The sequence below is a fragment of the Miscanthus floridulus genome, chromosome 2, assembly GCF_019320115.1.
Source record: "Miscanthus floridulus cultivar M001 chromosome 2, ASM1932011v1, whole genome shotgun sequence".
Taxonomy (NCBI): Eukaryota; Viridiplantae; Streptophyta; class Magnoliopsida; order Poales; family Poaceae; genus Miscanthus; species Miscanthus floridulus.
In genome coordinates, this window is record NC_089581.1 from 135,040,723 (window position 1) to 135,056,942 (window position 16,220).

General features: G+C 43.4%; 1 protein-coding gene across 3 annotated transcripts; it reads left to right on the top strand.

The window, feature by feature from the left end:
* The first annotated feature begins 2,600 nt into the window (after positions 1 to 2,600).
* LOC136539759 (3beta-hydroxysteroid-dehydrogenase/decarboxylase-like) lies at positions 2,601 to 7,976 on the top strand. Of its 3 annotated transcripts, none has more exons than XM_066531734.1 (9): positions 2,601 to 2,879; positions 4,016 to 4,105; positions 4,589 to 4,722; positions 4,907 to 5,071; positions 5,604 to 5,726; positions 5,809 to 5,888; positions 6,708 to 6,912; positions 7,009 to 7,078; positions 7,691 to 7,976. In XM_066531734.1, exons 1-8 carry the CDS (start codon positions 2,654 to 2,656, stop codon positions 7,072 to 7,074), a joined length of 1,089 nt encoding a protein of 362 aa, XP_066387831.1. In that variant the 5' UTR covers positions 2,601 to 2,653; the 3' UTR covers positions 7,075 to 7,078; positions 7,691 to 7,976. The 3 variants fall into 3 exon arrangements, with proteins under 3 accessions (XP_066387831.1, XP_066387832.1, XP_066387834.1); XM_066531735.1 differs by having other exon boundaries at positions 7,694 to 7,976; XM_066531737.1 differs by lacking the exons at positions 6,708 to 6,912; positions 7,009 to 7,078.
* Positions 7,977 to 16,220: the final 8,244 nt, after the last annotated feature.

Genomic DNA, 16,220 nt, shown 5'->3' on the forward strand with positions numbered 1-16,220 from the left:
ATTTTAGACATAAAAGTAAGAATGCATCTAGAATTATGTTTTTTAAAGTACAGGTCGTATATAAAAAGTTACAAAGCAGTCAAACAGACCTAAATATTGAAGATCCCCTACCGGCTACGGGCTACCGCTCCCACTGTTCGTATACCTATTTAATAGCCTATCGTTCGCTGCAGTTCCCACTGTTCGTATACGTATTTAATAGCCTATCGTTCGCTGCAGTTTGGGTTGTTTTCATCGATCACTGCAGGATACAGGAGAAGCCCAAAAACACTTAGCAAACCGTTTGCCAAGTGTTACACTTGGCGAACGCTGTTTTGCTGAGTGTTTTTGTCGGGCACTCGGCGAAGATTTTGTCGAGTGCCTAAAAAATATTCGACAAACATTTTTTGAAAAAAATAAAAAAAAGCACCGGCCACCGGCTGCCACCACCACCTCCTGCTCCGCCGCCACCTCCCCACAGTCCTCCCATGTTGGATCTGCCGCTCCCGTGCTGGATCCCGCTGTGTCCGCCATTGTCGAAGCCACCGAGCCAGATCCACGCCGCCACCGAGCGAGGGAGGGAGTCTAGGCCCGCGCCGCCGTGCTGAGCGACAACGTGGCCGCCTTCCCTGCCCTGGATCCGCGGCCACCTTCTCTGCCCTGGATCCACGCCGCCGTGCTGAGCGAACGAGGGAGGGAGCTGGATCCGGCCACCCCCTCGCACCGGCACTGGCCGCCGCCTCCGCGGTTTGGGGTCACCCCGCCATGGATCCGCACCGCCGACGCTGGTGGGGGCCGGCCCGCCCTGGATCCGCATCGCGGGAGATAGCTGCCCGCTGCCACCGTGGATCTGAGCACCGGCAAGGGAGAGAGGCCGCGCCATGCCACGCCATGGATCCGGGCGCCGTGAGGGTGAGAGGCAGCTCCACTGCGCCACGCCACGGCGGGGAAGAAGGGAGGGGCCGGTTCTGGCCGGATCCAGAGAAGAAAGGTGAGAGGAGTGGTGGGGCGCACGGATTTGGAGAGAGGGAGGCGGGGCGGCGGATTTGTAGAGAGGGAGGAGAGGCCGGGGCGGCGGATTTGGAGAGAGGGAGGAGGGGTCGGGCGCGCGGTGGCAGATTTGGAAAGGAGAGAGGGAGGAGGGGCCGGGCGCGCGACGACGGATTTGAAGAGGAGAGAGGGAGGAGGGGCCGGGCGCAGAGGAGAGAGGGAGGAGGGGTCGGGCACGCGGCGGCGGATTTGGAGAGGAGAGATGGAGGAGGGGCCGGGCGCGTGGATTTGGAGAGAGAGAGAGGCGAGCTTTTTTCATTTGTCGAGTGTTTTAGATCTGAGCACTCGGCAAAGTTTTTTTTATTTTTTTCTTCTTTCTTTTTTTCAGAAAAAGATTTTATTTCTTTGCCTAGTGTTTTTTTAACACTCGGCAAACCCCCTATTCGCCGAGTGTTTTTTTTTACACTTGGCAAACCCCCCCTTTCTCAAGTGTTTTTTTTTTTTTGCCGAGTGTTTTTAAAGCAGCACTCGGCAAAGAACTTATTCGCCGAATGCCCGAGAAAATACACTCGATAAACATAAAAACACTCGATAAATTTGAAGATTCCGGTAGTGAATGAGTGCTAGAAGGACTGGTTTCAAAGTATTTAATAGTTTATATATATATATATATATATATATATATATATATATATATATATATATATATATATATATATATATATATATATATTATTCTGTAGCTGGCTACAAAATAACATACTAGGTAGCCACTTTGAGTTACGATAATTATTATGTTAATTTACGAGATTATAGTAACTCCTTATTAAGTTGTTTACTATAATATTATAGCCATATGTTATAGTAACCCAACTATCGTAAATATGTATTGACATTATCATAAATTAATATATAAAATTATCATAAATAGAGATGGTTACATAATAACTTTTGTAACTGGCGACGATCATGCTGCCAGCACCGACGATGTATGAAGAAGAGACAAAGAAGCATTATTAGTTTCGGTATATATAGGATAATCCTGCATGGGACTCACGATCGTTGAATTGTGTAGTTCAAACACACACAAATAGAAAGAGCTAATGAGAATATGAGATGCACGCATACGGCGTCGGGTTAATTTAAAATAAAAAATATGCTAGAACTAATATAATCGTAGCTTGAACCTCGCTAAACATGCTAGATGTAATATAATCGTAGAAAGTTATATTACATATTTATTAATTATTGCATCTTAGATCAAATCTTTTATTAATTTTTAAAAAAAAAACAGATTTAAGTATGATAGGTGGCAGGTTTCGATCTTGAGTTTCCTTGCAAGCTACATCTGAAAGTTGCTTGCAGGAGTCTAATATTTAGCCCGCCCACCCACCCACCTAGCTATTGCATCTTAGATCAAATCTTTTATTATTTTTTTTATAAAAAAAATAGCTTTAAGTATGATAGGTGGCAGGTTTCGATCTTGAGTTTTCTTGCAAGCTACATGGATGTGCGTATGTCAGCTTTGAAAGTTGCTTGCAGTACGTAGTCTATTATTTAGCCCGCTCGCCGCCGCCGCCGCCCCCCCCCCCCCCCCCCCCCCCCCCCCCCCCCCCCCCCCCCCCCCCCGTTATTCATACGGGTATATACTTCTTGTGCTGCGCCGTGTGGTCTAGGTACAGGGATGGCCGGCATGTGGTGCGCGGTAACCGGCGGCCGTGGGTTCATGGCGAGGTACCTCGTGGCTGCGCTGCTCCGCTCCGGCGACTGGCGCGTGCGCGTGGTCGACCTCGCCCCCACCGTGGTGCTTGGCGCCGGCGAGGCGGAGGAGCTCCTCGGAGCTGCCATCCAGGATGGCCGGGCTTCCTACATCCAGGGCGACGTCCGTAACCTCGCGCAGATCACCAAAGGTTGTTTTGGCACTCCTTCTGTAAGCTACTCTCTCTATCACTGGAAAGACACGATTCTAAACTGTCTTAATTTTGACTAAATTTATATAAAAAAATATTTAATCCTTACTATACTGTAAAGGTTGTTTGGATTCAATATTGCTGATTGTTAGCAGCTAAAATTATTCCTATGAACATGTCGCATCCATCACTTATATATATATACTACTTCACAAGCGAAGAGACACAACACAAGATATGTTTTTTCCACACAACACAAACAACACTGCTGGCTAGCTATTATAATTAGGCATATATGAGTTAAAACATAATCAGAAAAGGCTCAATCACCTTGACAATCTCTCAACATTCTTTACTCAAGGGCACATATCAACTTTGACTCCTCAAGGGTGCCGGGCAGGGGATGTTGAGAGTCTCAAGAACATCTACCAGACCTAAAACTGTATTAGCAGGAAATGAAGAGGTGGTTGTTGGATTCCCTATTCCTGAGCATAGGGCAGACACGTCGCTTTTGCATCTAGACAGTAACGATTCGAGATGGCAACGGGCACAACCCTGCTGGGTTTGCCAAACAAACACATGCCCATAAACACAAAATCCGTCCACTAAAAACTCATGATCATCACGAGCTTGATTTTGTGCCTAGATCCATGGTCGTTCGGGTCATGGGGTGGTCGTCCATGTCCACAACTAGGCATGAAAATAGGATAGAAAATTTTCTGCCCGACCGAGACCGCATTTTTTGTTTTAAATATGCAGATGCCTGTGTGTTTTGGAAGGAACCAATAGTGACGACCTTGGTCTATTTATATAGCCACTTGTGTGCTCCTCTCTTCTACGTGGAGGCGAGAGGTAAGTACGATACTGTGCAATCTCCAGCAGCAGGCTCCAGCTGTAATCATGCGGCTCCTGCTTGCTTGTTAGGCTATAATGGGCTTCTTGTTGCTAGATAATTAGCCACAAGAGCTGCAATTGTGAGCCTGCTGCTTGCTTGTTGGGCTATATATAATGAGCTTCTTGTATAGACTTGTGAATTTTATTCATAATCATACCCAATTGAGCCCCATTTCATCTCTCCTCGTGCTTAGGTCTTTTCAGCAGGTCGCACTTACACTTGTAATTGCTATTTTATGCAGCTTTTGAAGGGGTACACGTTGTTTTCCATACGGCTGCTCCAGATGCAATTAACGAAAACTTCGAACTTCATTACTCTGTCAATGTTGAAGGTTAGATTCTATTACTAACAGTATACTCCATGTGACAAAATACTCCATTTCATGCCATTTCAGTAGTGCATGGTATCTAGTAACACTGGTAATATGCTGACTAATATGGTGAGCTCTTGAACCCTGCTAGGTTCACGTTCAAGGTTCAACTACATTATTAAAGTTAATGGAACTTCTATGCATTAGCAGTTGATAACTCAATTATTTATTTTTTGTTCATATGTTTCATTAAAATGTTTGATCAAAAAATATGTAGACACCCAATTACACATATATAATAATGGTTTGCCATAGTACAAATTAAAATGTCATGGTAGATATCTAAATTCGTAACTGTTTCCTGGCAATATATATTGCATTGTAAATTATAACACTATTATTAATATTTAGTGCTAAACAATAAAAATATTCTTCCAAAAACCCATCATAACCACAATTTAAAAGTTACTTGCTTCATAATTGTATGAATTTTTTACATGCCAGGAACAAAGAATGTTGTTGAAGCTTGTATCATGTGCAAGGTCAAGAGGCTTATATACACCAGTTCTAGTGGTGTTGTATTTGATGGGGTTCATGGCCTTTTTGATGCTGATGAATCAATGCCTTATCCATTTAAGGTTTGTCCTCACTAATGTAAACACTATTTTTAACACCTCTAAAGTTGTAATTGGAAGGAAGGCATTTAATTGAATACTAAATTAGCTTCTCCTAAACATGTTTCCTTCCTTTTGTACAACAAAGTAGCTAGAAGAACTGCTATACTATACATGTCTAATGTGGTATTTTTTTTGTTGATTTTAGTTCGTCGATGCCTATACACAAACTAAGGCAGAAGGAGAGAAGATAGTGATGAAAGCTAATGGCACAACAGGCCTTCTCACTTGTTGTATACGTCCTGGCAATATTTTTGGGCCTGGTGGCAAAAATATACCAAGGCTAGCATCTTCAAGGATATGGAAGTTTATGGTAAATAAGCAATGCCCATGTCTAAATACTTCATAAAAATAAAAGTGAAACACTTATATATATATATATATATATATATATATATATATATATATATATATATATATATATATATATATATATATATATATATATATATTAGTAACTCGCATGGTTAAAATAAACAGGATGTGATTTGGGATGGTTTTAGAAAGAGATGTCTTGCACATATATTCAGTTACCAGGAGAAACAGTATGACTATGCACCTAGCCAGTCACCTGGGGGTGCTGGGGAAAGAAGTTCTATTGAACTATTTATATTTGTCATCTTTAATGGAAAGGACGACATGTAATCATAATAGAGATAATTGTATATGCATAATAAAATTCTGCAAATTAAAAGCCTTTAAATAACAAAGATTCGTTGCAAAAATATAACATTACATAAACGATACTACAAAATTTGTATGTGGTCAGTCAACTTAGCATGCAATAAACATATAATATTTATGATATAAATTGATAAAAGAAATTAATACTATACTTGTTTCAGTTAATTCTTGGTAGCGGAAAGAACTATGACGACTTTGTGTTTGTCGAAAATGTTGCACATGGTCATATATGTGCAGAGAAAACTTTGTCTAGTGAGGAGGGTGCAAAGATAGCTGGAGGGCAAGTAAGTCATCGTCGCTACATTGCATGTATTTGGTATCATGTTTATACTTTCTTGACATATTTGGCTACTTTACACTTTGCAGACCTATTTCATAACAAATATGGAACCAGTAAATATGTGGGATTTTGTATCTCTTGTTCAGGAATATCTCGGATATAAAAGGTTGTTTTTGCTCTTCAATAGACTGGTTCCATAATGTCTTATTATTTTATTATTTTTGTGTGTTTAAATTCTTCAATTTCTTTACATTGCTTACTACTAGTAGTATACTTTTTTCTTGAACTATGCAAAATAGTTGCGTGTCATTTTATTAGGAAGAATAAAAATATACAAAAGGGAGGGAAGTAAGAAACCCCCTCCCTGGCACCACATGGTTTTGTCAATATAGTATACTAGAAAATAAACTAGGGAAACACAACTAGCAGTCTAAAACAACCAAGGACCTAGTCACCTAGGGATCCATGGCCAACGACCTAAAAGGAACTCACATATAAGGCTGAGCCTCCCATCAGACACCATAGATTACTCTCATTGGCCCTGGGAATGTCTACTCATGAGAAAATTCTTCCTGGTATTCTCAAATCTAATTTAGACCACCTTTCCCACAGAGGAGTTAAAACAATTCGAATTCCATACTAGAAATGATTAACGAATAAACACAAAAATTGAATAACCTTAAAAAAAACTAAGAACTCGAAAAGGTTTATCATAAATTTGCACCGTGTTCTTTTTTACAGCAACTTCTGCTAATAAGTTTGAAGTGGAGTGCGCTTAGCAGAGACCGTAGACCACAAGTTGAAACCAATGATAAATCAAAATTTACATGCAGGGCCAATAATTTGTTATGATTGTATTATTCAATAGTCTCACTATCTAGTAACAACACATGCTACTATAAAAGGTTATTTTCTTTTGCAGCCAAAGATTACCTTATCTTTTCATGCATGAACGTACACTAACATTTTGTATTTCGTTAAACAGTCAGTTTAGAATAAAAGTGCCAGTGCCTGTCATTATGGTGACTGCATATGTGGTACATTGGCTATGCAAGGCAATTCTTCCGATTCGAGTCAGTCAGTCACTAATGTTCACGCCTGCAAAAATGAAGTATGCAATACTAAATAGAACATTTAGCTGTAAGAGAGCCAATGATCAGCTTGGCTATAAACCCGTCGTGTCACTAAAGGTGAATAACTTAATTCTTTTAGCATACGTTTGTATAATTATTTCAATCTATTTAAGTGGTGATTCTCACATATATTGTATCCATATAAAAATGTAGGATGGTTTGAAGATAACATTGGAATCATGCCATAACTTGCATGCTCAGGGATTATTGCGTAAATGATATGGTATGCAGTTATCAAACTACAGCAAGCATTGCTTTTATTTCACTACAAAACAAATACTCCAACTGTAACACCCCAGGCCGGCACACGGCACAGGCCCACTCTACCGAGGGGTGGGCTCCACCTACGTAGCAATCCGCTTACGCTTTCGTCCTCGCTTCGCGTAAAACGGTTAACCGAAGGTTACTACGCATCCTTGGCCTGGCTATTTAAGTCGGTCTGGACGTCACTAAAGTCTGGTTGCACAGTGTTTCATGATGCTACAGTAACTCGCGCGAACCTATGGGCGGCGGGTTGTTACAATCAACTTCCCTCGGTGTGACTCATGGTCAAGGTAATTATGGTTAAAGTGATACAAACCTGCGTAGGGTAAAATCATGAATTCATGTCAATGTCTCTTGGATAAGAGGCTACGGAAACCTATGGGTGGCTCTTTCTCAAGATACAAGTGATAATAGTGTTTTTAAACTAAACTGACTTTTTCTATAAATGTTATTTTGAACAGCAAGATGATATATATTATTGATCATTTTGAGATGACTAGATTGCATTGCATGGATATTTATATGCTTGTCGAGTACGTCGTACTCACTCTTGTTAACTCTCCCTCTTCAGAAGATCCTCAAGAATGTGCACAAGGGTCCCTAGATGATGGCTATGCCTATGCAGATTGGGATGACTATGAAGAAGCTAGTCGGGTTGCTGCCACCTCCTATGGTGGATGGGATGAATAAATGATCCCCTTAGTTCAGTTATGTATATCAGTGGCGATATGTCTTTGTCGTTCACTTAGTAATCTAGTTTGGACCTCTATATGTCGGGCTTGTAATAATGCGCAAACATATGGCCCTTCTTTAAAGACTTAAGTGCATAGAATGGTATTGTAATAATTATTGGTGAATTTTTTTTAATTTTAACATTTTTTCGAAACTAATTTTAAATCTAACACACTCGGTTTTTTTAAAACTAACACTTTTGGCCACGCCTATTTTCCTAGCGCGGCCAAATGCCTGTGCCGCGCCATGCATGGTGGCGCGGCAGAGGGCTGACGTGGCGGTGACCAGAAGCGCTGACCGCTGACGTGGCAGGGCTCTGCCGCGCCACCGATCTTGGCGCGGCAGTGCCGCGCCCTGATCCATAGCGCGGCAGAGCCGGGTATAACCTCTGCCGTGGCCCGCGTGCCCGAGCAGTCGCCGTTCTCCGAGTAGCGCAGCAAGGCTGGCCGCCGCGCCCGCCTCCGCCCACGCCTGCCTGCCGCCGTGCACGCCGTCTGCCGCGGCCGCCCACGCCAGCCAGCCCGCCCGTGCTAGCAAGCCAGCCGCGTCCGCCCGCCCGCGCCAGCCAGGCAGCCAGGCCACCGGCCGCCGGGTGCGGCCACCGTGCCCGCACGTCGGCGCGCCTCCCCCTCCGGCCAGAACCTCCGATCACTCATGGAGGCTGCCCTGCGCCCGTGCCTCCCAGCCCGGTCTTACGCGCTGCAACGAGGTACTCCACTAATATAGTTAGCACAGTTAATAAAGTTAGTAAAATTATTAAAGTATAGTTAGTATAGTTAGTTTAGTTAGTATACGTAATATAATAAGTTAGTATAGGTAGTGAAGTTAGGTAGTTTAGGTAGTACAGTTATAGTATGCCTTATATAGATGTTAATATTTGATTAGTTAGTATAGTTATAGTTAGAAAATATATTAATGTTAGTATGGACATTACGTATGATGATTTTGATGACTTAATGAAGTTTTTTGAAATGCTTCTACAGATGGATTGTTGTGTTAGAGTTTTGTATGGAGGAAGTGTTAGGAGAGAGGATGGTATGTTTGAGGATATGGAAGAAGAATTGGAATGATTTGATGAACCTCCTAGCTTCAACGACCTTTATGTCCGTTTGAATATAAAGTTTGGTGGTGATTTCACACTAAAGGGGAGGTTTGATACTGGGAATACTATGGCACACTGTGTCCTCATGCCCTTGCGTGACCCTGCTCACTGGTCCCGCTACACTAGGGTTCTCCAAGGTTCCAATGTGCCCATGGCTGAGGTGGTGGTGGAGAATGGGTACAGGATGCATGGTGTTCAGGACGCCCGTCCATTGATGGTTTTAGAGGCAATGAAAAAGAATTAGGGGTCGAAGGGGAAGCAACTCAGGATAACATGGATTTGGACGGTCAGTTGACGCAGGAGCAGTTTCATTCAACTGCAGTAGGCTGTATAAGCAATGACTTCGATGTGAATGAGTTTGAACAGGAAGAGGAGGAGCAGGAGGAGGAGGACAGGATCGGTGATGTAGTTAGCAGTGATTCAGACGATTCTGATGATGACCAAGGAGGTACAGATGCTATGGCAACAATGGCCGATGCCATGCCAGTACCGGTACATACTATGCCATTACCAGTACCAACTGAGGTTTTGCAAGGTGTCCATGCTTAGGGTAGACTAGTCATAGATTTGGCTGCAGATGATATCCCCTATGATTCATGGGCCAGAATTAGCGAAGCGTAGCAGTATGTTCCACCACCACCTTACACAGTGACTGAGCTTGAGCAACTAAGGTCCAAGAATGTACCTTTCAGGGGCGTTCCGAACTATAGGGATGTCAGCATGACGGATATGACAGTTTGTGATACCGGTCCCTAGATGTGTAGGAATTCATTGTATAACCATGAGACAGAAACCCTTAGGAAGGGGATGATATTCAACACAATGTCAGAGATGAAACTCTTCCTTCAGGACTATGCTGTGTACCACCATAGACCGTACACTGTCACTCATTCGGACTAGGAGTTGAGGTACCACTTGATATGGAAAAACGGTTGTCTGTGGAGGTTAAATGCACGAAGGAGACAGAGTGATGGCAAGTGGAGGATAACTAAAGTTGTTGAATCCCACACTTGCCTAGACAATAGGGGGAAGGAAAATCATCAGCAGCTCACTGCACGTTACCTTGCCCATCGTATATTGGGGCTCGTTGATGACAATAACGACATCTCGGTGTCTTCTTTACAATAGTCTATATCTAGATTCGTTAGGTATGATGTGACATACGGAAAGGCTTGGCGTGCTAAGCAAATTGCTCTAGCGATTCGATGGGGTACTTGGGAGGAAGCGTACAACAGGGTGCCCCACATCTTATGTGCAATGCATTGTTACAGCCCTAGCTTGAAATGGTTTGTGGACACCGGAGGGATGTTTTTTCGAGACCCATTGAGGCATGTCCTCTATCGTGTGTTCTGGTCATTTGCGCAAACAGAACATGCATTCCAGTTTTGTTGGTCAGTCGTACTTGTTGATGGCACTTTCCTAACAGGAAAGTACAGGGGCACCTTGATGATGGCTGCTGCTATTGATCCTGAGGACCAGATAGTACCCGTGGCATTTGCTTTGGCAGAGGGAGAGAATAATGAATCGTGGTCATGGTTCATGCGGCTTCTATGTGTGCAAGTGCTTGGCCCAACTCGCACTATATGTTTCATCTCCGACCGTCATGCAGGGCTTTTTAATGCTGCAGCAGAGCATATAGATGGGTTCCCGCCTCTAGTACATAGATGGTGCATGAGACACTTTGCCACTAATTTCTGGCGACGTCAGCGGAAGCAGGAGGTATGTGACAAGGTAAAGGCTCTATGTTGTGTACGTACAGAGCACCAGTTCAAGGAGACAAAGAGAGAACTAGACAAGATGATAAATGCAGCGGGAAAGGCCTGGTTAGAGGCGCAGATGGAACAGAAGGCTCAGTGAGCGTTAGCATATGACGAGGGGGGTTTCAGGTATGGCATCATGACCACTAACTCCTCAGAGTCCTTCAACCATGTATTCACCGGAGTTCGATCATTGCCTATGTCTGGAATTATTGAGTTCTCCTTTCATAAGTGCAACGAATATTTTGTGAAGAGGTGGGAGCTTGCGCAGAGGAATATAGCTGAGCAGGGGCGTTTTGGAAAGGCCGGAGCTGAACATTTGAAGGAGGCCGAGGAATTGGCCAAGCAGCACACCACCGAGCCGTATGGACCCCGCCGCCATATCTTTAGTGTACGGGGCAAGGGTGGCACAATCCTGGGCGGTGAACATTATGTGGACGATGTAACAGAACCGACCAATTATACAAAATTAAGTAAGAAAATCATCTGCCAGAGCAGACGATTTTGCAAACTTAAGCCCGTATAACCCGGTAGTCTGTGAAATCACGAAAGATTTCAAACCAACTTCCATTCCAGCTAAGATCGTAATAAGTTTAGCGGTCACCATCACATATTACATAAAAGTTTACATCTCAGATACATCAGAGTTTAAACATAGTTATTACAAAATAAGTTCGAATAAAAGTAGCGGAAGCCATTTGTTCAAACCACACACACACTCACACGGAGTTCAAATACAGTGCCAGCGAATGATCATCTCCCACAAAAGCATCAGACAAGACGTAAGGAATGACCATGCCCATGCTCCTAAGCATCACCCATCGCAGGATAAAGGCAGTTGATACAGTAGCCGTAATACAACTGCCCATCTACAACAAGTGGGAATAAAACCTTGAGTATGAGAAGGTATTCAGCTAGACTTACCCTACATAACAGAAAATAAGTGACACCAAGGATTATGAAGGCTTTATAGTAGGGTAGCTGACTCATTTGCAAAGAAAGCATTTTAGCATTCCAAGAACCTTTCTAAAAACATTATTGCCAAGTTAATTAATTATAACCTTTCGACTAGATTTGCACCTATACTAGAGCAAACATGTGATTAAGCAGATAATGATAACCAATGATCATTAAACAACTTTCATAATGTCATATTCATTATAACTATCCAAGTGTTCTATCAACATTACTACGATGAAGTCACTCAAGTCAAGTGCTCACTATCTAGGAGTGATGGCGATTTGAATCGATTCCTAACCAGCTGGTGATTTATTCCTTACACAAACCACACTCACCTGCTAAAGTGAGATATTGATCACCGAGTCAACTATCCAGGAATCTCGAGTTTGCCAGGAACCACATGTACTCGGGGGCCGACCGACTGCACTTTGGTCTTATCATCTCGCCCCCGTGTCCTACCACACCTGCTCCGGCACAGTGCGCTGCGGGCAATCTACTTGGCCCGAATAATCTCCCAGCTTCACGGTCGGAAGGTACTTTATTTGGCCAGCTAAATGTAAGGCATGCCTTCAACATGACTCGAGGCCCAACAACGGTCGGTCCTTAATCGACACAGACGGAAAGCACTACAGTTCAAAACTCTACAAGTCTCCGTCCGGTCTCAACTTCATTTAACACTTAGTTATACCATGACTTCATAGTCATCCAAGCAGATCTAGGTAACCACCTATAGCTCGCAGGTGACAGGAAATCACCCGACTTCTACCGGTCTAAGCCAGCTAAGCATTGACTCGACTGCGGATACTAGGGTAACAAGGATATAGTAACAAAGGTAAACAAGGTATAATGCAGCAACGTTTGCAAACAACTCATGAACGTAATGCATCAATTAAAGTAAAGCTTTTAATTAATAATTGCAAACCAAGAGAAAATGCTCCGGAGCTTGCCTCTCTTGAAGGAGCTCGGGCGGTGATCGGGGCACTCTGGAAGTTCCTCAACGTCCTCCTCGTCGGCCTCGGGCACTTCCTGCGGCTACACCTCGAGCTGCTCCTCGGGTATGACGACTGGGTTCTTGGTTTGCGATCCTGTATGATGCAATGTGCATAAGCGCGTATGCAATCGGTGCATCGAATGAGATGAATACAATGAATATATATTTGAATGCAAGGTAGTCAACATCATCCAAGAACATATACAACAAGCACATGTCATCTACTGCATTCTCTTCTACTACTGCTATGCTAAATCAACACATCTTATTAAATGCTTCAAAGATACACCAAAGCTTCACTAATTTCTTAATCACACATAAAGCAACACTTGATTAAACCTTAATTAATAATAGGTTTGAATAGCAACATCTATTTTTTTTGCTTAGAAAAATCTTAGAAAATTACTACAGCACAGTACTACCCTAAATAGTCTACTATCAGATTTTCATGGTATTTGAATGAGTGGATTAGCCTACACAAAAATAACAAGCTATGGCATGATTATGAACATGAAAATACTTTGTACTGCGAAAAGTGTCAAACAACAGAGTTAGCATTTTTCTTATGTTCTTCATAGCATACAATTACTGTACAAAAATCAACACATGCATGTTTTATACAAAGTTTGCTCTCTAGCTAAAATAACAAAAAGCAGCCATTAAAGGTACTTGAACTACACCTCAAAATTTTTCTACAGCACATGCATGACACATATTTTTCCTAGGAAGTACATTACATAAGAAGGTTAACAATCTTGGAAATCATATTTTTCAAAAGCTTATAGGTTTTTCTACACATTTTTCAAGTTATCAGCAATATACATGATTAAATAAAGTTCTACAGAAAAGTATCTCAAAAATGACATACAATAATTTTCCCAAGTAGATCTAGTGATAAGGAACCTAGCAAAATTTATTTCAACAGATTTGGAGCAAATTTGAGTATCCAAACATTTTCCAAACCATTTCTCTTTTCAAATAATAAAGAAAAATTGAAAACAAACACCCTATTGCTATTGGGTCGGCCCGCGGGAATCAGCTGGCCCACGGCCACACTTGGCCTACGCGGCCCGTGTGACGGGAAAGGGAGGCAGCCTGGCCGGGCGTCGGCCCATGGCCTCTCAGCCCAGCTCGGCCGAGGCGAAGGCCACGCCGGCGCCGTGACGTCGCTGCGGCGCGGCTCGACCAACGAGGCCGGCGGCCATTACCGGCCGTGCCAGAGCAAGCGAGCAAGCGCATGCGGTTCGTGAGAAGCTGGTGAATGCAGGCAGGTAGCTAGGCAGGGAGGAGAAAGGGAGGAAGAGTGCCTTCCATGGCGGCTGAGCACGGTAGCGCCATGGCCGACGGTGGCGAGGCGCGAGAAGGCGCTACCTGGGCTCAACAGTCGGCACAAGTGCAAGCACCAAGTGCCGGAGAGCGAGGCGGAGCTGCTGGCGCTCGATTGCTGGCCAGGGTGGAGGAGAGGCGGCGAATTTGCCCGGCGGGCTGCGGTGGCCGCGGCGAGGGGGAGAGAGCGAGCTCGGCGCGGGAGAGCGAAGACGAGCGCAGCGGCTTCAGTAGATGTAGGCGGGCGCATGGGAGTGGGCGCAGGCCGGCTGCGACACGCGGCGGCGTCGACGACACATGGCCGCCACGCGGCGGGCGTGTTCTGCCGTGGTCGGGACGCGGCGCGGCGCGTCAGCGAGTGGGCGAGTGCGGAGGCAGGCCAGGCACGGCGCTGGGCTGGGCTGGGTCAAGGCGAGGCGCGCGGCGCTGGCGTGGGAGGCTCGCTGCTGCAGGCCGAGCCAGCTTCGGCCGTGGGTCGGAAACGAGGCGGCGGCCCACGAAATGTGGGAAGCCTTTTTTAATTTATATTTTCAAGAAATTTTTAAATGCCAGCTTTCAAATATCATTTTGAGCAAGAAAATGACATCTTTTAAAAATGTACCAAAAATGAAAATTGATTAGAATGTAATTCTCTACAACTTTGCTTTTATGACCAAAGCCAAATTCTTGATAGATTTTGAATTCTAAAATTAAAGTCAATTTTAACTTAAAACCCTAATTTTGGAGAATTATTTTTAAAAGCAAAATTTGGCAATAATTCAAATACAAACCTTGCTCCAAAAATTGTGCTAAACAGTTCTAGATGATTTACCATGATAGCCAAACATGTTTTACTAGCCTAGCAAACATAATCAGGGCAAAATAACTCTTAAACAGGTGTATGCAACATTGACGTTTCACGAACATGTTTCATATGTTTCGAAGCAGTGTTTCAGTTGTTATTTACATGATTAGGCATGTATGATTAGGATGCTTTATGATGCATGATTTGAAGTGCCTAAATGCTGGCATAGCACTGGGGTGTTACAACCCTCCCCCCTTATAAAAATCTCATCCCAAGATTTGGGTTACGAACCATTTGTTATAAAAATCTTCATAAGCTTTTTGTAGATATTCTCCCATTTCCCAAGTTGCATCTCCCTCATCATGATGATCCCACTATATCTTGTATGTTTTCACCACACTATTCCAAGTAGCACGTTCTTTAGTGTCTAACACATAGACTGGTTGTTCACGGTACACCAAATCTGATTTGAGTTGGATACCTCGAGGTTCTATTCTTTCCTCCGGAACATGCAAACATATCTTGAGATGTGATACATGGAAAACTAGAAAAACGGTACTCATTATCTCAGGTAACTCTAACTTGTAGGCTACCGGATCTCTTCATTCCAGGATCTTGTATGGTCCTACGAATCTAGCGGTAAGCTTTCTTCAGACTCCAAACCTTTTCTTCTTTATTGGCGTGACTTTCAGATAAACATAGTCACCAACTTCAAACACAAGGGGTCTCCTTTTGTCTGCATAACTTTTCTGACGTGATTGGGCCGCCTTCATATTCTGCTGAATAATATGAACTTTCTTCTCGGCTTCTTCTACAAAGTCAATGCCATAATACCTTCTATCTCCAGGCTTGACCCAATTCAATGGTGTTCTACATTTTCTGCCATATAAAGCTTCGAATGGAGCCATCTTGATGCTTTCTTGATAACTATTATTATAAGAAAACTCAGCTAACGGTAACCATGACTCCCATGATCCCTTAGAAGACAATACACAGGCTCTTAACATATCCTCCAAAATAGCATTCACTCGTTCAGTCTGACCATCTGTCTGAGGATGATAAGCGGTACTATGAATCAAACTAGTTCCTAAGCCTTTGTGTAAATGTTCTCAAAAGTGAGCCGTGAACTGGGGCCCTCTATCAGATACTATGGTCTTTGGTATACCATGCAACCTCACAATTTCTGGGATATACTTCTCGGCATATTGAGGTGGTCGATAAGTTGTCTTGACAGGTAGGAAATGAGCGGTCTTAGTAAGACAATCCACAATCACCCAAATCGAATCATGTCCTTTTTTAGTAGTGGGCAAACCCGAGATAAAATCCATACTGATATCGTCCCACTTCCAACTAGGGACTGACAAGGGTTGCAACATGTCGGCAGGTTTCATATGAATAGCTTTCACTCTACAACATGTGTCACATCTGGCAACATATGCTGTAATTTCT